General features: G+C 51.6%; 5 protein-coding genes across 9 annotated transcripts in view; 2 read left to right on the top strand and 3 right to left on the bottom strand.

The window, feature by feature from the left end:
* Nucleotides 1-12,837, bottom strand: part of TMCO6 (transmembrane and coiled-coil domains 6) — a 36,804-nt gene extending 23,967 nt beyond the window's left edge. The window contains exon 1 of the mRNA XM_060143769.1: nucleotides 12,702-12,837. The gene's annotated coding sequence lies outside the window, so the exon portion shown is untranslated. The remainder of the gene's footprint in view (nucleotides 1-12,701) is intronic.
* Nucleotides 410-11,101, top strand: LOC132518392 (uncharacterized). The gene is made up of 10 exons (XM_060146356.1): nucleotides 410-493; nucleotides 1,084-1,161; nucleotides 1,485-1,567; nucleotides 2,100-2,186; nucleotides 5,242-5,375; nucleotides 7,139-7,347; nucleotides 7,420-7,503; nucleotides 9,234-9,398; nucleotides 10,545-10,703; nucleotides 10,782-11,101. The coding sequence occupies exons 1-10, from the start codon at nucleotides 410-412 to the stop codon at nucleotides 11,025-11,027; spliced, it is 1,329 nt and encodes a 442-aa protein (XP_060002339.1). The 3' UTR covers nucleotides 11,028-11,101.
* On the bottom strand, nucleotides 11,935-13,834 carry LOC132517131 (probable UDP-sugar transporter protein SLC35A4). Its single transcript, XM_060143772.1, has one exon. It carries the CDS (start codon nucleotides 13,827-13,829, stop codon nucleotides 12,855-12,857), a length of 975 nt encoding a protein of 324 aa, XP_059999755.1. The 5' UTR covers nucleotides 13,830-13,834; the 3' UTR covers nucleotides 11,935-12,854.
* A 411-nt stretch (nucleotides 13,835-14,245) lies between these two features.
* Nucleotides 14,246-16,450, bottom strand: SLC35A4 (solute carrier family 35 member A4). The gene is made up of 3 exons (XM_060143774.1): nucleotides 16,128-16,450; nucleotides 15,042-15,140; nucleotides 14,246-14,443 (listed from the first exon to the last, which is right to left on the bottom strand). The coding sequence occupies exons 1-3, from the start codon at nucleotides 16,140-16,142 to the stop codon at nucleotides 14,246-14,248; spliced, it is 312 nt and encodes a 103-aa protein (XP_059999757.1). The 5' UTR covers nucleotides 16,143-16,450.
* APBB3 (amyloid beta precursor protein binding family B member 3) lies at nucleotides 16,267-22,497 on the top strand. Of its 5 annotated transcripts, none has more exons than XM_060143759.1 (12): nucleotides 16,267-16,751; nucleotides 17,039-17,202; nucleotides 17,285-17,361; nucleotides 17,946-18,006; nucleotides 18,210-18,356; nucleotides 18,479-18,606; nucleotides 19,034-19,148; nucleotides 19,287-19,371; nucleotides 19,617-19,700; nucleotides 19,966-20,081; nucleotides 20,219-20,410; nucleotides 21,943-22,497. In XM_060143759.1, exons 1-12 carry the CDS (start codon nucleotides 16,703-16,705, stop codon nucleotides 22,177-22,179), a joined length of 1,455 nt encoding a protein of 484 aa, XP_059999742.1. In that variant the 5' UTR covers nucleotides 16,267-16,702; the 3' UTR covers nucleotides 22,180-22,497. The 5 variants fall into 5 exon arrangements, with proteins under 5 accessions (XP_059999742.1, XP_059999741.1, XP_059999744.1 ...); XM_060143758.1 differs by lacking the exon at nucleotides 16,267-16,751 and adding an exon at nucleotides 16,762-16,906; XM_060143761.1 differs by lacking the exons at nucleotides 16,267-16,751; nucleotides 20,219-20,410 and adding an exon at nucleotides 16,762-16,906.
* The last annotated feature ends 57 nt before the right edge of the window (nucleotides 22,498-22,554 follow it).

Genomic DNA, 22,554 nt, shown 5'->3' with positions numbered 1-22,554 from the left:
ACCTGTCTCAGGCCCCGAGGAGACCTGTTGCCCCACGCTACTCCTGGAGGGGCCCAAGAGCATCCGCCTGTGTCAGCATGGGATTCTGGAGAGTCAGGTAGAGATGGGATGGGCTGGGATGGGGTGTGGGTAAGTCCAGGGAAGATGGGAGTGACACTGTTGACTCCAGTTCTGCTCACAGGAACAATGCATCACCTTTGACAGAGTCCTGGGTTCTGATGCTCCTCAGGTAGGGGGGTCTGGTAGGGCGATGGGAGGAGGGTCAGAGCACTCAGGACCCTTGATCCTGGAGTGCTGAGTGCTTCCCAAGCTCTCTGGTCAGGGCGGGCTGGGCAGGCACCTGAGTCGGAGATGTGCCTGTGTCTCCCTGCAGGAGGCGGAGCAGGAGTTGCTAGCAAGAGTCCAGTGCATGCTGGGCTCGGTGGGCCGAGGGTACAGTGTGGCCCTGCTGCTTCGGGGTCGAGAAACAGAGGCACCCCGGCTTGTGCCTCAGGTGAGTCCCAGAGGATGCACCAGTCATAGTTGTTATGAGACTCAAGTGTTGGCTCCTCAAGGAGACCTTCGAGAACTTTCCCCTCCCCACCCTAGCTGGACTAGGTGCCCCTCTTTGGGGTTCCTATAGCACCCTGTGGTCCATACAGGATGTTTTTCCAGCATCAATCACGAAGCTATTGAGAGGTCAGGGAAGGTGGGAGGCTGGGGTCCATGAGGTGAGGGTCAAGGAGGCGTGATGTACAAAGATCAAATACTCAGGGAAGTCTACTGTTCACTCTTCTTAGTAATACTAATAATGATAATAAACATTTTGTTTTTAGGCTTCAGCAAAGTGCCCCCAAACTAAAATAGTTGCCTCAAAACCTTGTCATGAGCCCCTATCCTAGCAAACAGGAGGTCCCACTGAAAATGTCTGCTCACTTGTCTGGCTCGCTGTGAACCACAAGGCCAGGGGCTATTTTTGTCCTGGCCACCAAGTCCATAGCACCTAGCACAGGGCCAGGCATAGAAGTAATTTCCTTGCCCTCAGGAAATGCTGAAAAACAGGTTAATCCTTTCTCAATCCTCACTCATGCTTCTTCTCTTTAGCTGCTGCAGATGCTGTTTGAAGAAGCTCTGCCCCTCAGGGGCTCTGATGCCGTGCTTAGTACACTTAGCCTGGTGCAGGTGAGGCCCTGAGGGGAGGGGAGACCCGGGGAGCCAAGGCCATGTTGATGCTGCAAAAGAGCCCAAGGCTCAGGGACTGCCTGAAGAGTTTGGATCTTTTGCCCGTCCAAACACCTACAGCTAGTCTCTCATTGGTTCCCCCTCTTCCCATTCATCCTCCACACCACTGTCGGCTTGCCTTGCTGGGGTCTCCTTTTTCCTGCCTGAGATGGCTGAATTTTGGTGCCCTGCTTGGTTCACAGGGCCCCAGCGGGAGGATCACATGAGCCAAAGGCTGGGGAAAGGTTCGGTTTGTAACAGATGTTGTGCTTGTGTGATCGCAGCTCAGCACCAGTGGGAGGAGTCGGGACCTGCTTGCTCCAGGCTCAGAGAACCTGTCAGTGCTGGATGTGTCCCCTCTGGGCTTGTGAGTGTCCAGAGCCCAACGGGGTCTGAGGGAGCTTGTCTTAAGTCAGGGCTGACACCCCAAACCAAGCCGTTGGAGGCTTCTCCCCACTGCCACTCCAGGGAAGGGAAGTTATGAACTTGGGGTCATGCTTACAGGTTTTGCGTTTGCCCCCAGGACTCCCTCTCACCGTCTTCCCTTCATCCCATATCTCCATAACCTCTCGCTCTTCTCACCACCCCATCCACTTACACCTCTTCAACTCAGTCATTACCATCCCGGGTGATCTGAGCATCTCACCGAGCTGAACTTCAGTTTCTCCATCTATAAAATGGGAGCAATCCCAACTATCCTGTTTCCCTCACTGGGCAGATGATAGGAGAAAAAATAAGATCATGAAGATGAGAGGCTTTTAGGGGATATATTGAGCTTGGAGTCTTGGGGATGATTCTTATAGGCTCTTGGGCCCCCGTGGGCTCCCCATGCAGAGATTCTGGGGGGCTGGACAGAACCCTTGTGCTTAGGAGCTGAGATCAGCCTTCCCTTCCTCCAGGGTGGTAGAAAATGCCAGTGAAGTGGAGGTGTCTGACTCAAGAGCTGCCTCAGAGCTGTACTTGCAGGCTGCAGGTGGTGAAGACAGGTGAGGACAGGCGGGTGCCTTCACCCACCCCCACCCCCCTAGCCATTTGGCCTGATCCTTTGATCTCCTCCACAGTGCCTGCTCTCTGCTCACTGTCACCATGTCCTGCCCACGGCCTGACCCTCCTGAGGGGCCTGGGACCCAGGGCATGTGGCGAGGATCCTTGCGGATACTGCAGCTTCCAGGAGCCCTGTAAGTTTGATGGAGCCTTTTAACAGCTTTGGGGAAGGCTTGGGTAGGTGGCTGAAATATGGATGTAGAGGCCCAGGGCAGCATCAGAGTCTCCTCCTTTCCTCATCTCTGACATGCTGAAGGATTTGCTCCCTTTAGTATTTCTTGTAAGGCAGGTCTACTAGCAATGAACTCCCTCAATTTTTGTTTATCTGGGCATATCTTACTTTCTCTTACATTTCTGAACGATAGTCTTGCCAGATACAGAAATCTTAGTTGACAGGTTTGTTTTTTTGTTTTTTTTTCTTTCAACACTTTAACTGTGTTATCTCACTGCCTTCTGGCCTCCATAGTTTCTGATGAAAAACTGGTTTTTAATCTTACTGAAGATCCCTTGTGCATAATAAGCTGCTTCTCTCTTGTTTTCAAGATTCTTTCTTTGACTTTGGATTTTGACAGTTTGATTATAATCTGTCCTGGTGTAGATCTCTTTGAGTATACCCTCCTTGGAATTTGTTGAGCTTCTTGGATGTGTAGATTCATGCCTTTCATAAGTTTGGGGGACTTTTTGAGCATTATTTCTTCAAATATTCTTTCTGTCCTTTTCTCTTTCTCTTCTCCCTCTGGGACTCCCATTATGCATATGTTTGTACACTTGATGGCAGCCCACAGGTCTCTTAGGCTCATTTTCCTTCATTCTTTTTTCTTTCTGCTCCTCACACTGGATAATTTTATTTGACCTATATTCAGGTTTGTTGAGATTCTTGTGCCTGCTCAAATCTACCCTCTAGTGAATTTTTAATTTCAGTTATTGTACTTTTCAGCTCCCATATTTCTACTTGGTTCCTTTTTATAATTTCTATTGTTCTATTGATAGTCACTGAGACATCATTTTCTTTTTTTTTTTTTCTTTATCTTTATTCCCCTTCTCCCACCACAAAATTTTTAGGAAAATTCCCAAGATAGCAGTGAAGCTAGAAGTTGGGTGGGAAAGAGGGAACTGGGAGTTGACAGAGGAGCCAGCCTTGGTGAGACATCATTTTCTTGATTTAGTTTTCTGAAAATATCTAAGACAGTTGATTTAAAGTCTTTGTCTACTGAATCCAGTGTCTAGTTTCCTCAGGGACAGTTTTTATTAATTTCTTTTTCTTTTTTCCTGTGAGTGAGCCATACTTTTTTTTTAATTAAAAAAAATTTATTTCTTTATCTGGCTGTGCCAGGTCTTAATTGAGGCATGTGGGATCTAGTTCCCTGACCAAGGATCGAACCAAGGCCCCCTGCATTGAGAGTGCAGAGTCTTAGCCACTGGACCACCAGGGAAGTCCTGAGCCATACTTTCTTATTTGCATGCCTAATAATTTTTTGTTGGAAACTGGCCAATTTGAGTACTTTTTGTAAAGACTATATTCTTTATTGTGTTGGTCTCTTAAGTCTCCATTCTTTTTCCTTAGTGCTCTGACACTCTGGATATGATAATCTGGTAACTCTGAAAGCTGGATTCTCCCTCCTCTCCAGGGTTTGCCTTGTTGCTTGTTGTGAGCATCAGCCATCCATTTGCTTACTTTTCCAAACAATTTTTGCAAAGACTGTATTCCTTGCAGTCACTGAAGTCTTCATTCTATTATCTCAGTGATTAGCCAATGACCTGACATAGAATTCCCTAACCTCCGAGAATGCGCCACCCCCCCCCCCAAAAAAAAAGGAAAAGGAGAAAAAGGAGGAGGAGGACAGGTAGGGGAAAGGGAATGAGGAGAGAGGAAGGAGAAGAAGGAGGAGGCAGGGAGGAGGAAAAGGGAAAAAAAGGGAGAAAGGAAGAAAAAAATTCTCCAGGTTTCTACAGACTGGCTCTGTGTTGGGTCACTCCTTAAATGCTTAGCAAGACCATTTACAGCTCTGCCTTAGCCTCACCTGATGCTTGCACTGAGCCCTAATTCAGCCAGAGGTGAAAGCCTTTGGTCTTCTCAGGCCTCTTCTGACCACACATACTGCCCTGGACATATGTGTGGCTTTCTAGGTAACCTAGTACACATGGGAACTTTTCAAAATCCTTATTCCTCCAAAATTTCACTCCCCACCTTTTCTCCCAGTCTTTCCATGTGTCTATTGTTTGCCCCAACTGTTATTTTTGCTTGTTCTTTCATCTCTCAATGCTTTGGGGGACTGTCCTCTGGCATAGCTCCTCTGCTCCAAGAGAATTCCAAGATAAGTGAGACAAAGGGAGGCAGCTTTTGTCAGTCCTTTGTGGGAAACCCCAGACAATCAAAACAGACAAACACAGTTCCCTGGGAACAAGATCTACTCTGCTCCTTTCAGAACCAGGTACCCCCACCAGAAATGTGGGCTGTGCTGGGGAGAAGGTTGGGGCTAGGGTAAGTTAAAAACACCACAAAGATCTCTTACCATATTTAAGCTGCCTTTCTCCTAGTTAAACATTCACTTGATTGCTGTCAACCTTTGACTATCTCCCAGAGTTCCAGTAAGGTTGATTCTGACCATTTTTTTTGCCAGATGTTTCTGGGAAGGGACAGACTCCCAGAGTTTCCTACTCTGCCATTTTTGTTGATGTCACCTTGCTGTGCCATTTTACAATTGGGCTGTATTTTTATTATTGAGGTGTAGGAGCTCTTTATATATTTTGGATACAAGTCCCTTGTCAGATATAAAATTAAATTGTTTTTACTATGAGAATGTATTATTTGTGTAATTTTAAAAGTAATCAAATATAAAATAAAATAAAGATCTATACAAGGTTGCAAATCTGTCTGGTGGTACACAAAAGTGACTGGAAACAGTCAATCTTTCCATCAGAGTGTGATTTGGGCCAGTTTCTTTCTGCATCTACCGGTGGACATCTCTTTTCTTCCTCCATCCCTCCCTCTGGCAGAGACTGTCCCTTGCTGCAGGTGTTGGCTGGTAAGGTTGTTGGTGAGGAGGTGGAGGGCTCTCTGCCCTGGATTGTCTCATGTCTCCTGGAAGGAAACAACTACAGTGGCCTTCTTCTTCGCCTGGACCCTCAAGGTGGCCTGGGGGAGGACGTGGGTTTCTTTGGGAAGCTCTAGGATCTGGCCTTAGGCCTGGCCCCCCTCTCACCCAACCAGCGGCAGCCCCAACCCTAGCGAGCCGAGAGAGAGCCTGAGCCTCTGGGACGGACAGGATTCAGAAAGGTCCCAGAATTGCCAGGCTCTCACCGTCTGGAAAGGTAAGGCCAATAGTAAAAGCAACCCCTCACCCTTTCAGAGACCTTCAACAGTTTACCAAGCATTTTTACACTGACTAAAACCTTTGATTCTTACCACAATGCCATGAGGCAGATCGAATCTACGGGCGAGGGAAGGGAGGCAGGTTTAATTTATAGACGAGGAAAGGGAGGATCAGAGAAGGGAAGGTACTTTCCTATTTTCATACACTCATTAAAGATCAGGCCTCTGTGAAACGATATGTCAGAAATTTGGGGGAGGTCAAGTGGAGGGTATAGATCAAACAAGAATGACCATGAGTTGATATTTGTTGAAGCTGATAAGGTGATAAGTAGATGAAATTCCTAGACTTTGTATATGTTTGAAGTTTTCCACTAATAAAAGAGTAAAAAAAAAAAAGTCTGTGGGGCTTCCCTGGTGGCACAGTGGTTAAGAATCCGCCTGCCAATGCAGGAGACATGGGTTCAAGCCCTGGTCCGGTAAGATCCCACATGCTGCGGAGCAAGTAAGCCCGTGTGCCACAACTACTGAGCCTGCGCTCTAGAGCCCGTGAGCCACAGCTACTGAAGCCCGCACGCCCAGAGCCTGTGCTCCGCAACAAGAGAAACCACCGCAATGAGAAGCCCGCACACCACAACAAAGAGTAGCCCCTGCTCGCCGCGACTAGAGAAAGACCACATGCAGCAACAAAGACCCAACGTAGCCAAAAACAAAAAAAAAAGAAAAGTAAAAGTCTGGCCCTCTGTCTTCAGAATCAACAAACACATTCATTTGGCCAACATATTCCCAGACCACAGCCTACATCAGGCCCTGTGGAATGAGGAAGATAAGTTGGAGCATTTCACACTCTCAAGGACAAAGCAGGGAGGGAAGGAAGTGTGTTTACGTATAGGCCAGTTTGGGATCGTGACTAAGGGCACAGGCTTTAGTGTCAGACAGAACTGGGCTTGAGTTTCAGTTCTGCCACTCACCAGGAAGTTGCTTGACCTCTCTGAGGTTCAGTTGCCTCATCTGGAAAATGTGGAGGGAGACAGGGTAAACTAGGGTTGCTGCCTCACTGGAGTATTATGTAGCTGAAAAGAGACAATCCATGAAAAGCCTTAGCACAGGACCGTCGAACACATGGAAAATGCCGGATAGGTGTTAGCTATTTTTTTTTTAAATTAATTTTTGGCTGAGTTGGGTCTTTGTTGCTGCGCGCGGGCTTTCTGTAGTTGCGGCGAGCGGGGGCTACTCTTCGTTGCAGTGTGCAGGCTTCTCATTGAGGTGGCTTCTCTTGTTGCGGAGCACAGGCTCTAGGCATGTGGGCTTCAGTAGTTGTGGCTCACAGGCTCTAGAGCGCAGGCTCAGTAGTTGTGGCACACGGGCTTAGTTGCTTGGCGGCATGTGGGATCTTCCCGGACTAGGGCTTGAACCCGTGTCTCCTGCATTGGCAGGCGGATTCCCAACCAATGTGCGACCAGGGAAGCCCAGGTGTTAGCTATTTTTATGAATAGTACTGTTAATAGAAATTAAAAGTTTTACAAGCAGTGTGCTTTGGAGTTCAGAGGAAGGAGGGATTCACTCTGTGTCTCCCCTTACTAGGCAGCTCCCTGGGCTTGCTCCAGGCTGCTCTGTTGGGGGCCGCAGAAAGGAGGATGAAGGTGAGACAGGTGAGGCCCACCCTCTGGGATGCAGGAGAAGAGGCCCGGGCCCGGCGGGCTGGCCTGAAGAGCCTGCGTTCAGGCCTCCTTGGGGACGCCCTGACAGATAGTGGGCTCGGCCAGCTGGGCAGGGCACTGCGGGAGTTGCAGGTGAGCAAGGTGAGGTCTGTGGGTGCCTGGGCCAGCAATGGCCAGAGCCCACCCAGAATCCCCTCTCTACAGGTGGTAAAAGCCTGGAGCCAGCGCTCAGGAAGCTGGATGCTCAAAACAGTCAAAACTGAGGCTATGGGGCTCCCAGAACCACAGGTACGTCTTCCCATCCAAACTCTTGGGAGGCCTATTGATGTCTGCCTCCTTTTTCTCTGTTTACAGAGCACTGTGAGGGGGCTCTTCCTTCCTTGATTAATGTATTGATTCCCAAACATTTATTGACCACTATGTGCCTTTTTATAATCCTCTGGAAAGAAACAATTAACACCATGATCAGTGCTCTGAAGAGCTTATCCAAAGGGCTCTATGTGGGCATCTAAGTTAGTCTTGGCGAGAGAGGGAAGGAAGACTTCATGGAGGAAGTTGAAACCTGAAGGAGATGGCTAGCAAAGATGAATGAAGAACATTCCAGGCAGAAAAAATAACAGGAGAAGTGTCAGAGGTAAGCGAGTCCTTGATCTCTTTGGGAGACTGCAAGCAGCTCAATTTGCTGGAGGATAGAGTTTGAGGAAGAAAGTCCAGAGAGAAGGACTGGAGACTGAAGTAGGGGCCTAGTCATGCAGGTCTTTGTAAATCAATTGAGATGTTTGGAGTTTGTCTGGAAGGTCAAGGGGAAGCCACAATTTATTTTAAACAGGGAAGACAACATTGCTCCCAGCATTGCTTCAGCAAACTGAAGCTCCGAGAAGTGATTTGAGTATCCCAGGGTCACTAGGATAATCAAAGGCAGCAGAGGTGCAAAGACATCCAAGTCCTTAGACTCAGTACGGCACTCTTTCATCCCCTTAGGATGCATGTCCTCCCTTATGCAGAAGGGGCGCTGTCTTCCATGATTTGTCACAGGGTGGCTGGAAGGTCGCCCCTGTCCAGCTTCTCCTGGTGCTTTCATTTTCTTAATTACTTATAACTTGTTTTTACAGCCCTGGGCCTTGGGAATTAGGCCTGTAAACTCCAAGTTATTGAACAGGGCTGGCCACTGCTAAGTGCTTTGGGTGCCTTATCTCATTTCATGCTCTCTACAACTTTTATCAGCTCCATTTTATGGATGAGAAAATGGAGACTCAGAAGACTATCCACCTGCCTGAGGTCAAACTGCTAAGAAAACGAGGGGCTGGGACCCTGATCTGACTTCAAAACCAACACTGTCCTGGGAAAAAAGGTAATAGAATTCTCATTCGTAATATATTCTCAGCAGGTCACAGATTCAACAGCAAGCCCCAGCCCAGGCCTCCAGGAAGAGCCTCAAGGTGAGGCTGGTGCTTGGGGTGGAGCTGGAGGTCTTCTCCACCTTTGGTGTGCTTAACTGCATTTTCCTCCAGTGGCAGGAAGAACAGCATCTATAGGACCTGATCTCCACCAAATGCACCCTCTCAGGGACTCTGAGGAACAGGTAACACCTCATGTACCCCAGAACAACTGGAAGCTGTTGGGGAGTAGAGTTGCAGAGTCCTGATAATATGTGTCCTGCTTACCTTGCCCTAACATCAGGGAGAAATATGGAGCTTTTGGCAAATAAAGGGCCTGAAGGGTTACTGTATCCCTCAGGGAGGGGCATGGGAAGGGGCTGTTTTCCTACTGGGTTGGTTTAGGGGCATGGGGTCCCTAGGGCCTCCATGGCACCTACTGGCAGAATCAATACCTCTCCTCTTCCCTCACGGCCTCTGAGTCTCTGTCCAGGCTACAGGCTCTTTCAGGCCAGCTAGTCTCCTGGATGTAATTCTAGGAGCTGCCCTGGTAATGGCGGTCTGTTGGAAAAGTTGGGCCCTGTGTCCCAAGGCTGTGTACACACATGGGCTTCTGGCTGAGCCTAGAATGATGCCACCTAGGCCCAGCAGGCCCCGGATGTGGCCCTGCAGTTCTTCCTGGCTCAGGCCCAGAGGCAGAGACTGCGAGAACAGCACCAAATTTGGATCCAAGAGGAACTGAAGCATTTGCAACAGGAGGAAGAAGTGGTGGCAGGGGTCCACATCAAAGGCCTGGTGGCTGAAGAGGTGAGGAAGGTCAAGTAGGGGACTTGAGGCTCCTACTTTTTTTTTTTTTTTTGCTGAGTCAGGTCTTAGTTGTGGCACGGGGGATCTCCGTTGAGGCATGTGGGATCTTTCGTTGTGGCACTTGGGCTTCTCTCTAGTTGTGGTGTGTGAGTTTTTCTCTTCTCTATTTGTGGCGTGGGGGCTCCAGGGCACGTGGGCTCTGTAGTTTGCGGCACGCAGCTCTCTAGTTGAGGCACACGAGCTCAGTAGTTGTGGCACGTGGGCTTAATTGTGCCACAGCATGTAGGATCTTAGTTCCTAGACCAGGGATCAAACCTGCATCCCCTGCATTGCAAGGCGGATTCTTTACCACTGGACCAGCAGGGAAGTCCCTTGAGGCTCCTTTTAACCTGGCCAGGTACTGTGCTGGGATCTAGCATCAATCACAGCAGACTGGACCACAAACTCTCTCATGGCCCTCACAGCTTTGTGGGGGATAGACGATGCAATTCTCAGTGCTAAGTGCTGTAAATGAGGGAGCTAGTGACTTGTGGGAACAAACAGGTGTACCTGGCCCAGGCTGGAGTGGAGCAGAGAAGATGACATCTAACCTGAGACTTTAAGGACAAACAAATTAGCCAGAGAAATTCACTAGACTCAGATCCACAGGGCAGTTTGTGCTCATCACATGGAGGCACTCAGTAAACAGATCTTGTTTAAACAAGAAACAAAACTTGTGTGCACGGAGGTCGGATCAGGGGAAGGTGGGAGACATGCTCTTGGGAGAGAATCCTGTATGAGCAAAAGTCCAGACGGAAGCAATGGCAAAGTAGGTTCTGGGTGTTGCAAACTGTCCATCTGGCTGGAGCCTGGCAGGTGCATGGTCAGAGTCAAGGCTAAAGAGACCGTGTGCCACGCCTCTGGATTTGGACTTTACCCCAAGGATGACGGTGAACTACTGAAATGCATGTGTCATCTCAGTTCTGTCCCTCACTAGCCATGTGAATTTGGTCAAGTTAGGTCACTTCTCTGACCCACTGTTTCCAAATCTGTAAAATAGCAATTACCTCAAAGGTTATCATTAGATAAAATGAAATAATAATATAAAGTAGAGCAGAGCCCGGCACACAGGTTGCGCTCAACAAATGGTACGTATTATCACTGAAGGTTTCCGAGGAGAGGCAGAGATGGCACCGGGAGTGGACAGGGCTGAGACTCCAGCTGGAGGCCCTTCAGGCAGAACGGGACACTGCGGAGCGGGACCTGACAGCCCTCTATGACCTGCACGTGCAGGCTGCCAGGGCTTGGACGTGCCACGTGCTGCAGGTCAGTGAGGCCAGAGGGCAGGCCTTGAATTGGTTCCAAGGTTGGCTGACTGATGGGGATCTCTGAATCTGCGCACAGGTATTCCGAGCCTGGCGGGGGCTGTGGGAGGAACAGGCCATGGCCACAGAGCATCACTATCACAGCCTGCTGGCTGGCATCCTGCAAGACACCATCAACCTGGCCACGCAGAACCAGGAGCTCCAAGCCCAGAGCCAGCGACTTCAGCAGACTAGGCTGGGCGCAGGCATGCTGGATCCCCGCCCTGAGGAGAAATGTGGGGATCAGGAATCCTTCAGGGGCAGTCTCCTCTCTCCTCATTCGTAAAGGTCCTAGAAGGGAGAGGAGTTGGGACACAACAGCCAAGCTAACCTTCATTATGGATAACTAATAACACCACTAACTAGGTCTCATTGTGCCAGTACCTGCTGAGCACACTAACATCCCTTATCTGATTTAGTCATTTCCAGTCCCCTTTATAGTAGCAGGTATCATCTGACACCCCCCCACCCCCAATTTCAGAGATAAGCCAACTAAAACTAAGAGAGGTTAAGTAATTGTTCAAGGACAGTCAGCCAATAGGTGACAGAGCCAGAATTAAAACTCAAGCCTGGTTGGCTATAGTTCTACACTGCCAGAAATAGTAGTTCACAAGTTGCAGTGTGCATCAGAATCACCTAGGAAGCTTACTGAAAAGAAAAAAAAAAAAGAATAAAGAAAAAAAATTCCCAAACCTCACTCCCTAAGATTCTGCTTCAGCAGGACTGGGATTTCTCTTTTTTTTTTTCCCCACAAGCTTACCAGGTATTCTACCACGGGAGCAGAGCCTGACATTCCTCTGGTCATGAGAAGAGACGACAGGCAGGAATATCAGTGAGGGATCCAGAGGAGATGAGAAACGAGACCACCTTGAGTCCTAAGAGCTCTCTAGCCTACAGTCTACAGTTTGCCTTGCTGGGCCCAACACTTTCTATTCCCAAGACTCCTTCCAAATTCTCCAGGGCCCAAGTTTTATGCTTCAGAGAAACTTCCAAAGCTCCGTGACAGAAAATAGTCTCGGCTCCATGGAATTCTCAAAGGAAACAATGCTGTTAGCAACAGCTGGGAGAAAACAGCCTCTTCTCTTAGTCAATAAGTCACCCCAGGATTAAGATACTCAGGGCACCAGAGGAATGAAATTATGTTTGAGAGGAGCTATGCAACACAGAAGACACAGGACAATTACGGCCAACTGTAGGAACCACCTATACCCCAGAGCACTTTATTAAGACCTTATTGCTTATACAGACACTGATTGAGCTATACAAGTTTCCCTGTGCCTGGTCCCAGGTCACTCTGTGTAGAGTTTCCCTAGGCTGTTGGGAGCCGGGACACTGCTAGGAAAGGGCAGGACTCAGAGTGGGAAAGATGGTACCTCCTAGAAGCTATAGAGGGGGCAGTGGGCTATGAGAGAGCCCTTAGAGTGAGCAGAGAGGTCAGGAGTGTAGGCTTAAGCCAGGGCCCAGGGACAACATCCCTGAGATGAGTCAAGCCCCAGTCCTCTCTGAGGTTTCCAGAACAAAGGCGGGATAAGGAGAGAGCGGGGGCATTATTTCCAGGTGCTGCTGCAGCTAGGGGAGCATGGCAGAGGCCTGGGTGATGGGCGTATAATCTGCAGCAACTGGGCTTTCCTACATGACAGTGCGGGGTGAGCATGTTACGGGGGAGTCATGCACCATGGCTGGGCTGCAGCAGCCAGCACCAGGCCTGGGGGCAGTGGGTCTGCTGGGGTGACCACAGTAGGCAAGGAAAGCCAACTGCTGCCCACACCCCACTTTAAGAAACTGCATTCATGCAGGTTGAGGCAGGGCACCTCCTCCCATCAGGCACGGTATCATTTCTCAGGCCCATGAACTGATGCTCCCCTAATTCCTTAGTCAGGAAGAACTTCTGGGGGTGTAAGAGTTTCCTTAACCAAACCCAGGCTTCAAGTCTCCCAGGCTCAACCCTCCATCCACCTACCTCCAGAGACTGACATGGCTGCTCGCACTTCCCCAGCTTTTCTCGCAAGGCACTTGTTACAGGGCTGCTGAGGGGAGGGGTCAGCACTGGGAGGTGGCTCCGATGGTGGTGCCCAACCTACAGGTCAGGAATCAGGGTGGAGGTGGTGAGGGGCTAGCGACTGCCATAGTACAGGCGCACAGCCAGGCCAATGAGCAGCGTGGCCAGGAAGAAGGCAGCTGTGAGCTGAAGCTGCAGCAGGGCTGCTGAGAGCACAGCGTTGACCACTAGCGAGCAGGACACAACGAAGAGGCGTGTGATGCTGCTGCCGTGCTTCATGACAGCTGACATGAGCAGCCCATTTAGTGCCTGGCTCAGCACTACAAGTGCTGCCCATCCTGAGAAACCCTCCAGGAGGCCTGGGCCGGGGCCGCCACCTGCATGCAGACCTAGGTTCAGGAGCACACCGAAAGTGTAGAGGAAGAGGTTCTGAAGTGCCAGGGGCAGCCGCTGTCGCTTCATGAGCAGCTCTGTGTACACGGAAGACAAGCCTGAGATGAGGCAGTACAGGATGAGAAGCAGCAGTCCCAGTGGACTGATATGCAGGGGCATGGGGCCTGCAGCAGCTGCGGAAGGGGGCCCAGGAAGGGTGTTCCCAGGGTCCTGCAGGCCACCAGCTGCATAGCAGGCTCCTGCTGCCATGAGCAGCAGCAGTGCTAAGCCCTGGCGTGCAGAGAGGCGGTGTTGGAGGCAGAGGCAGTAGAACAGGGCTGTGCTTCCAATCTTGAGATTGCTCAGCACCTGGTAGGTGCTAGGGTCCATGTAACGTTGAAGGTAGATCACCAGGTTGTTGCTGGCGCCGTAGAGCAGGGCTGATAGTGCGAACGGGGCGGCCTGGCGCCAGGGTGGGGTCTGCTGGGGCCATGCTTGCCAGCCCACCAGGAGGGAGAAGGCGCACAGCAGCAGCTTGGTCAGTTCAGTCAGCAATACAGCCGAAGACGGTCGGAAGGGCACACGGCCATCCACGTGGCACAGTGCCAGCAATGGGGCATGGGCTCCGTACATGGCAGTGGACAGGAGTAGCATCAGGGTCCAGCGGGCCTGCCTGGGATGGCCCAGGCCTGGCACACCCCCGTCCTCTACACTCATGCCCAAACTAGACCCTGGGTGGCCTGTGTAGCTAGCAAGGGGGGGTCAGTGGGGATTGTGACACGTTCGGGGAAAATCAAGTTATGGAGCTGGCTCCGAGGGGAGAGGAGCCTTGGTACATCGCCAGAGAGAATACTGAGAATCAAGAGTCAGCTGCAAACTCCACAGTAAGGGCTAGAAGAGGAAGGGGCTGGTAGTTCTAGAAGCCACTGTCTTGGGGCCAATGCCATGGGGTTATGGAGGCGAGGAGTCCAGGGTGCTGGCTGATGAGCCACTGTCCAGCCTCTGCAGGAAGGCGGCAGGAAAGCTGGAGACAGCAAATGGGTGAAAGCCGGGGAGGCCAGATATGGCATCTGTGGTTGAAAGGCCTCCACCTGCAGGCCCCAGCTGCTCATCCTCCCCCATGGGATCCAGAGCTAGTCGGGCCCCTTGCGCAGTGATTGAAGATAGTCCCTCAATGTCTTCTCCACATTGGGCACAGCATACGCCTGAGCTGCATATATGCCAGTGCAGGTGCCCACAGCAAAGCCTAATACTGCTGACGCCCTCAGTTTGGCCACCACATAGCCAGCCAGGAAGCCCTTGAGGAATGGAGAGGACAAGAGCGAGCCATCCTGTGGAGGAAAATGCAGGAGAAAATTCAGCCAGGCTCTCCCCTTCTCTGCCCAGGAGCTACTCAAGCTGGGCTTAGCATGTTCCACTACCTGTTCCTCCTTACTCTGGAAAACCGTAGTATGCTCACCAAAGATTTTTTCAAGGTCCTGGGCAGAAAAAGAACCTAGGAGTCATGATCACACAATGTCAGAACCCTGAGGTTAGAAGGCTCTAACCACAGAATCCCACTGAGAGAGATGTCCCTGAGGAATCTGACCCCTGCTTGCTTCTCCAGTCTCATATCCTAGCATGCTCCCCGACTACTGCAGCCAAACTGAACTGTTTTCACCTCGCATGTTCATCATGCTACCTCCGACCACAAGGGCTTTGCCTCTGCTGTTCCATCTGCCGGGAATGTTCCCTCCTCCCCCCTTCACCCAGTTAACCCCTACTTAAGATCCCAGTTCAAAGGCCATTTTCTCAGGGAAACTTTCCTTGGTGACACAGAGAATAGGTCCTCAATAACCAACCATTTGCTGAATAAATCTCTACCACCCACTCAAAAGCATATTGGCCAATGAAGCCTAAGCGGGAGGCAGGGGGCAGGTGCACCTTTACCTGGTCTACACCACTGTTGACTTCGTCTTCCACACGTTGCTGCAGGCGCTCCAGCTGGTTCTTGAGAAATGCCAGGTCCTTAAGCTTGGGCAGAGAATCCTAGGACAAAAGAGAGGTTGGCTCCAGAAGGTTGACCCAGCCCCATCCCCTGCTCAAGTCTATCAGAGGCTGGGGGCAGGAGGCAGTGAGCCTATGAAACCCCTTCCTATAAAACCTTCCTGAGATGATAGTGGTAAAGGAAGAAAGGCATTGAAAAGTAAAGAATTCACACGGGGGCCTGGGAGGGGGTGACCGATGGGACCTGCATCGGTAACTTACAGCAACTCCTACAGGAATTTTATACAGTAAGCGGTGTATAGAGAAGACAAGAGGGGCAGCTAGGGGACCTAGGTTTATCCGGCAAGCGCTAGTGAGTAGGAAGCTACCTGAAAGTCTATCTTGTCGTCTGTGTCCCGAGGCCTAACACAGGGACTCCAAGTACTTAGTAAATGTGTGGTTGGTGCTGAACTTCCAGACTAACGGTGAGGCAGTTCCTTGGACAATTTGGGGGTAAACCTGATTTCTGCCTAGGCTTCTCCCTCTTCCTCCCCAAACCCATCCCAAACCGAAAGTGTGACTGGATGACCTGGGGTTTGGTGCGGGGGGAGGGAACGTGGCTGTCTGCAAGGGTGTGGGTAAATGAATTCAGGATTTTGGTCGCACATAACGACGAAATTAGTGTGCCCAAGGAATGTGTTCGAATGCGGGTGTGTCTGTGTTGTTGGAAACTTCCTGTCTCTGGAAGGGAAATTTCGGTGGCTAGAGAACAGAGAAGAGTGAGGACTGTCTGCAAGTAACTAAGGATCATCATGGTCCGGGGTTGGGGGTTGGGGTGACACCTGGGGGATTCCCGGTTCCGCTTGCCTTGCGCAATGCTCCGCCACTCCACTTCCCATTATTGAGGCAGTCGACAGGAGTAAAAGTCCGCTCCCAGGAGAAGCAAGGGGCACCCCCCACCCAGGAGCCCTCCCCATCTGTCGCCTCTCCCCAGGACTAAAAAGGTGTGAAGCCCACCCCGGACTGCAGACAACGTTCCTGTTCGCTCACCTTGTCATCCGCCATCTTCCCTGCCGAGCTTGTTGCGCAGGCGCAGCACCGCCTCCCTCCTGGAAAATGCTACTGCCATCTTTACTGAGGGCGCAGGCACTTCCGGGGCATTTCTGGAACGGGTGGAGACGCTTTCCTGAAGGTCTTCTTTTCGCAGATACTCCCACGTGACCTCTCCCTTTGAGACCCAGGCTGCGTGTGCGCGCGCGTAGACCACCTAAATGCCACGATCTCACTCGTGCGCGTGTGCGCTCCGCGCAAGTTCGCCTGGCGGATCTTCCGCCGCTTGATGAGCTCACAATTGAGCTATGATGTCAGCGTGCGCGCCGCGGACCTTGCTCCTCCTCCAGACCTTCGCACGCCAACGCGCGGCAACTGGGGGATCAGGACGGCTGTTTTCACGCGCCACCTTTCGACAGAAGGCGCTGCTCAGGCGGGTCCTTTCCCGCCCCAGGACCCGGCCCCTGCCCCGCCCCGTATTTGTGCGGCGCCAGCTGGCCAGGTCGATTCCAGCGCAGAGGCTGGACTTGTAGGCGCAGCAGCTCCGGAGGCGAGCTGGGGACGCGACCAGGGCTATGCTGGGCAAGGATTACATGCTGGCCATCATTCTGGTCAACTGCGATGGTGTGCACAGAGGGTCCCGATGGGAGGATCGGGAGCTGAGGGGGGACGAGGGAGCGCGAAAGGCTACCTCAGCCTCAAAGACAGGGAGGGGCGTACGTCTCGGAGTGAGGACCAGGGAACAAATGAACCCCGATCTTTGCACTGCAGTATCCAAGGTTGGAAGCCTGGACCCTCAGGCTGAACCTTCAGCGCTAAGTTGTGCCTTTTGGGTTGGAGGAAGGGTTATGACAAAGTGTTATTCTGAGCGCACATATATGCCTTCCTTCTCCAATCTCACGTTCCTGTAGATGACTTGTGGGGGGACCAGAGTCTGGAGGGGGAGCCAGGTTTGCCCCCTGGCTGGAGGAAGATCCGCGATGCTGCAGGTACTTATTATTGGCATGTACCCAGCGGTAGCACCCAGTGGCAGCGCCCAACCTGGGAGTCAGGAGATGCAGAGGACCCAGGCACGGTAGGTGGCGTGTGAAGAGGGGGCCTGAGCTCATGTGTGGATCTAAGCCTACTGCCACACTGACCTAGCCCCCTCTCTACAGAAGACGGAGGGAATTTGGGGACTTCGGCCCCCCAAGGGGAGATCCTTCTCCAGCCTGGAGAGCTCACTGGACCGGAGGTAACAGGGATAGGCCAGGCAAAAATGAAAGGCTTGGGGTTCCATGGCACTCAAAGATGCAGCTGGACCCACAGTCCGCTTTCCAGCACAGGTTCTGGACTGTGTCCCATGTTTAGGGTTTTGTTATGTGTTCTTGGCTCTGTCCCATACTGTTGACTCTCCCAGTGTTTTGAGTTTTGTTCCTTGTTCCAAGCTGTTTTTTGTTACATGTTGTTTTATGTATTCTGGGTCCTGACCTCTCATGTTCTACGCCTTGGTCACTACCTAGGTTCTGTCCACGGAGGTTCCTATCCTGTGTTCTAGGGTCTTCTTGTCCTGATTTGGGGCGCTGGTCCAGATTTTGGACCCTGTTCCATGTTTGTTTTATTCTGTGTCCTGTGTGTTGAATTTTCCCTCAAATTCTAAGCCATGCTTTATGTTACATTTATGTAATATGTCCTGGGCCTTGTCTCACTCTGACTTTATATTTGGGACACTATATTCTGGGTCTTATCCTACATCTTGTGCCCATCGAGTAGTCTGGTCCTCACCATTGTCCCTTCTGTAGGAATTGTGGTCCTCTTACGAGCTCTGCTCTATTCCAGTAATTCTCTGTCCTGGTATGGTGAAGAATCCTACATCCAGAGAATGGAGCCAGGGGCTAAGGTAGTGATTTGGGCCTGAGGGCCAGTCCAGGGCATTGGGGAGGGTCCCAAGGGAAAGGTCAGGGGTGAGACTGGGCTGAGCAGAGGTAATCAAGGCTGAAGGGAGGTCTCAGAGGGTTTATATATGTGGAGCCTGTGGCATCTCCCACCCTACTTCACCTCTACTTACTCAGGGTCCTCGTGTCCTTTTCCTCAACCCGTCAGTGCTTCGCAGTCCGCTCTCTGGGCTGGGTAGAAGTACCTGAAGAGGACCTGGTACCAGGGAAGAGCAGTATTGCAGTCAATAACTGCATCCAGCAGCTGGCCCAGACTCGTAGCCAGAGCCAGCCCCCGGATGGTACCTGGGGCGAGGTAAGCTGGCTGGCCCTTTAAGGGTTTCAGCCCAGCATCCAGCAGAGGTGGTTGTCCCTGAATTGCCTGTTCCTCATGGCAACCACCTTCATCTGAGCTCCGGGCTGACCTCTCCTTGGCAGGGCCAGAACATGCTGATGATCCTGAAGAAGGATGTGATGAGCCTGGTGAATCCCCTGGACCACAGTCTGATCCACCGCCAGCCTCTGGTGCACATTCGTGTATGGGGTGTGGGCAGCTCCAAGGGCCGGTGAGGACCCCTACATCCCTCGAAGTGAGAGTTGCTCCTCCCTCCCCCCGGCAGGCTGTGATCCCCGCTGATGCTGACCCCCTGTACTTGAACCCCTGGACACAGGTCCTCTGACATGTACCCAAGCTCTGCCTCCCCTGCCTGGTCCAGCCCTGGTTGGGGAGGGTGGGCCCAGCTCAGCAGGGATGGATGGGGGAGAGCCTGAGAGGCTGGGCTGATTCTCTCCTGTGCTCCCACATGCTTCTGGAACAGTGACAGGTGAGTGACAGCCAGGTGCCTAGAGCCCCAGCCCTGATCTCCTTGTTCCATCCCTGCCATAACCCTGACTTTCCAGCCTCCTGCAGGCACTACAGGCCCCTGTCCCTACCTAGCCTCTACCCCAGCTCCATCCCTGGCCCTGCCCTAGCCCCATCTCTGACCCTGCCAGGGACTTCGCTTTTGTGGCGGGTGACAAAGACAGCTGTATGCTCAAGTGCCATGTGTTTCGCTGTGACGTCCCTGCCAAGGCCATTGCCAGTGCCCTACACGGGCTCTGTGCCCAGGTAAGGGCCAGAGTGGGGCAGGGAATGTGGGTATGGAGCTGGGTCTGAAGCTGCTAAGGTGGTTGGGTTAGGGTGGTATTGGCTCCCTTACCTCACTTCCCCCTCCCTAGACCTCATGCTGGCTGCATTGTGTTTCAGATCTTGTCAGAGCGAGTAGGGGTCAGTGGTGATTCCCCTTGCTGCTCACTAGACCCCATCTCCCCTGAAGACCTGCCTCGACAAGGTATGGGGAGGGAAGGGCTGCACTGCACCAACAGGCTACTTTGGTGAAAGATGGGAAGGGGGTTCTGGTTATTTAGTACTTCTCTGGAGATAGAGAACTTCTGAGGTATCCTTGTCCCAGGGATCCCAAACTCTAAATTGGAGGAACATCCATGGCCTTTTTCCTGCTAGTTCCAGTTCCCTTAGAAGCGTGGAGAAAGGGGTCACTGAGAGAGTACCCAGGCCAACTTGGTGTATATATTTCAGTGGAGCTACTGGATGCGGTGAGCCAGGCTGCTCAGAAGTACGAGGCACTGTACATGGGGACCCTGCCAGTCACCAAAGCCATGGGTGAGGACTGAGTGGGCTGGAGGGGGTGGGCTCCATAAGAGAAGAGGAAGGTGGGAAAGGAAGGATCTATCACATTTCTAAGAGTGCTCCCATGGCCCTCTATAGCCTGGGATGTACCACCCTTCTCAACTCAGGAGTCTAAACCTGGCTGCAGCTATTCTGTTCCCATCTCTCTGAATCCTAAGTCAGTGAGAGGGGCCTAGACACTCCCTGCAGATCCTTCTTTATGCCTGGGAGACACCATGGTGGGCTTGTCCCCCCCCAGGCATGGACGTGATGAACGCGGCCATTGGTACCCTCACCACCCATGGGGACCGGGACGCCTGGGTCCCTGCCATGCTCAGCATATCTGACTCTCTCATGACTGCACATCCCATTCAGGTACCAGCCAGAAGAAGGTGAAGTTGGGGGTGTGGAGGGGTGGGTGGGGATGCCAAGGGGTTATTGCTTGCTACTGGAAGTGCTCAGTGGGTCCAGCTAGTACCTGGCCCCCTAGTGACTAGGCCTGATTTGGGCAGGCAGAGGCTGGTGCAGAGGAGGAGCCACTGTGGCAGTGCCCTGTGCGCCTCGTGACCTTTATTGGTGTTGGTCGTGACCCACACACCTTTGGCCTCATTGCCGACCTGGGCCGTCAGAGCTTCCAGTGTGCGGCCTTCTGGTGCCAGCCCCATGCAGGGGGACTCTCCGAAGCTGTGCAGGCTGCTTGCATGGTGAGTTAGGGGTGGGAATGGGTGGGTGGGATTGCCCTGCAGCTGCTCTGTACGGGTGACTGGGGTTCAGGATCGGCAGCCTCTCCAGAGATCACAAACCAGCCATGCCAGGGCTGACTGTGGTTCAGCAGTATTTTATTTGACCCTCATGCTGTTTTTAATAGGCTTTAATTAGTTGCCAATATTTAAAGGCCAGGACATTTCACATAATAATTGCCATTTGTGTTTTTTGTAAAATATCAGAAGCTCTGGCACTTGGGTCCACACATATACATTTCAGCATTTAGCTGGAATTGTGTAAGGGCTGTGCCTTGAAGGGTGAGCATTGTCTTTCCTGTTTTCTCTCATTTAAATTGTTTTCTGGTTTTCTGTGGGCATTTGAGTATGGGACACTTGCACTCAGTTCAGTTCACTTATTCACTCAAATACGAGTGCTTGCCGGAACTCAACCATACTGGACTCTGGGAATTCAGTGGTTTAGAGGGCATAGGCTTTGCCCTCATAGAACACTTAGGTTAGAGCAGAGACAGGCCAGAAAGAAGTTGTACACCACAGGATGATGGAGGATATGGCCCCTTTGGAGGTTCAAGAAGGCTACCTGAAAGAGGTGATAGAAAACTGAGAGTTGAAGGTCCAAGGAGGGAAGTTATCCAGGTGAAGGGGAATGGGACAGGACATGTGCCAAGTACAGGGAACCCCAGCTGTGAAGGTGAGAGGGATGTCAGTGGATTAGAGTATGTGTAAGAATCTAGTGTATCTGGAGTGCAAGGGGAGATGGAGTGAGAGATAGGGGCAGAAAGAATGGCAGAATCCAGGTCATGGAAGAACTTACAGGGTAGGGTGATAAATTTGTTTTATCTTGAGGCACTTTGAGCCATTGAAAGGTTTTGAGCAGAACAGTGAAGTCAAGTTTGTGAATTTTGAAGATCACTAAACCTATAGTATGGGTAGAAGATTTGGAAGACACAAGAGAAGTGAGAAGACCATTTAGAACCCTGTTGAGTTCAAATGAGAGAGGAGCAGAGCAGTTGCATTGGGACTGGGTTGTAGAACATCCCTTTGACTAGGGAGTCCACTTTGCCAGGGTCCAGTCCACTGCAATGAGAGATGGAGGAGAGTTAGCATAGTGGTAGGTATGGATAAGAGCACAGGCCGTGCAATCAGAACTAGTTTTGAATTCCAATTCTATCAATTTCTGATTATGTGACCTTGGGCAAGTCATGTATTCTCTCTGAATCTCACTTCCTCATTTGCAAAATGGTGATTATAACACCCGATAAATAACTAGATCGATTAGATTATATATATAAAGAATTTAACACAGTGTCAAGCTCTCCTTAAATGCTCAGTGAATGTGAAGTTTTAGGCTTTTGTTATTGAGCTACCTGTGAATGCTGTAGGGGCTCCAAATGTGGCAGACTACCAGCTTCATTTCCTACTGAAGCCTTGGCCGCCGGGTCCCTGTCCTGCAGGAGCTTTCAGGGGGTCCGGGACAGAAAGGAAGTGGATCCTCACATTCCCCTTCTCCCTAGGTTCAGTACCAGAAGTGTCTTGTGGCCTCTGCGGCTCGAGGCAAGGCCTGGGGTGCCCAGGCCCGTGCCCGCCTACGACTCAAGCGGACCAGCTCTGTGGACTCCCCTGGAGGTCCCCTGCCCCTCCCCCTGCTCAAAGGAGGGGTTGGGGGTGCAGGGGCAGCCCCTCGAAAGCGGGGCATCTTCTCTTTTCTTGATGCCTTCCGGCTGAAACCCTCTCTGCTCCACATGCCCTAAATTAATCGGGGAGGACTGGGGAAGGAGGTTCTGGGTCCATGCCCGACTCTGTACCCCTTCATTCCCCAGGGACCTGCAGCCTCTCGCCCCTTGGAGCCTTCTCTGCTTTCCCCACTGACCCTTGCCCACCCTCTATTTATTGCCCAATTTATTGTTTATATGGATGATTGAGAGGCCCTGTACCACAGCCTAGACCCCGGGCTCTCCTCTCCCTGGGTCCCTGTGTTCCTTGCCCCTGTCCAGCCCTGGACAGTTGGCTCTACCTCAGCAACACTTTATAGCAAAATCGGTACAAATAAAAATCCCTCAGTGACCTCACCGGATGTGAGTATATTGGGCCTGGGACTGGGTTGGGAGTTAACAACCTGTATGAGA

Source organism: Lagenorhynchus albirostris, chromosome 3 (assembly GCF_949774975.1).
Source record: "Lagenorhynchus albirostris chromosome 3, mLagAlb1.1, whole genome shotgun sequence".
NCBI classification, from domain to species: domain Eukaryota; kingdom Metazoa; phylum Chordata; class Mammalia; order Artiodactyla; family Delphinidae; genus Lagenorhynchus; species Lagenorhynchus albirostris.
Note: the sequence above shows the minus strand (reverse complement) of the source record. Positions and strands in the feature narration are given on the sequence as shown.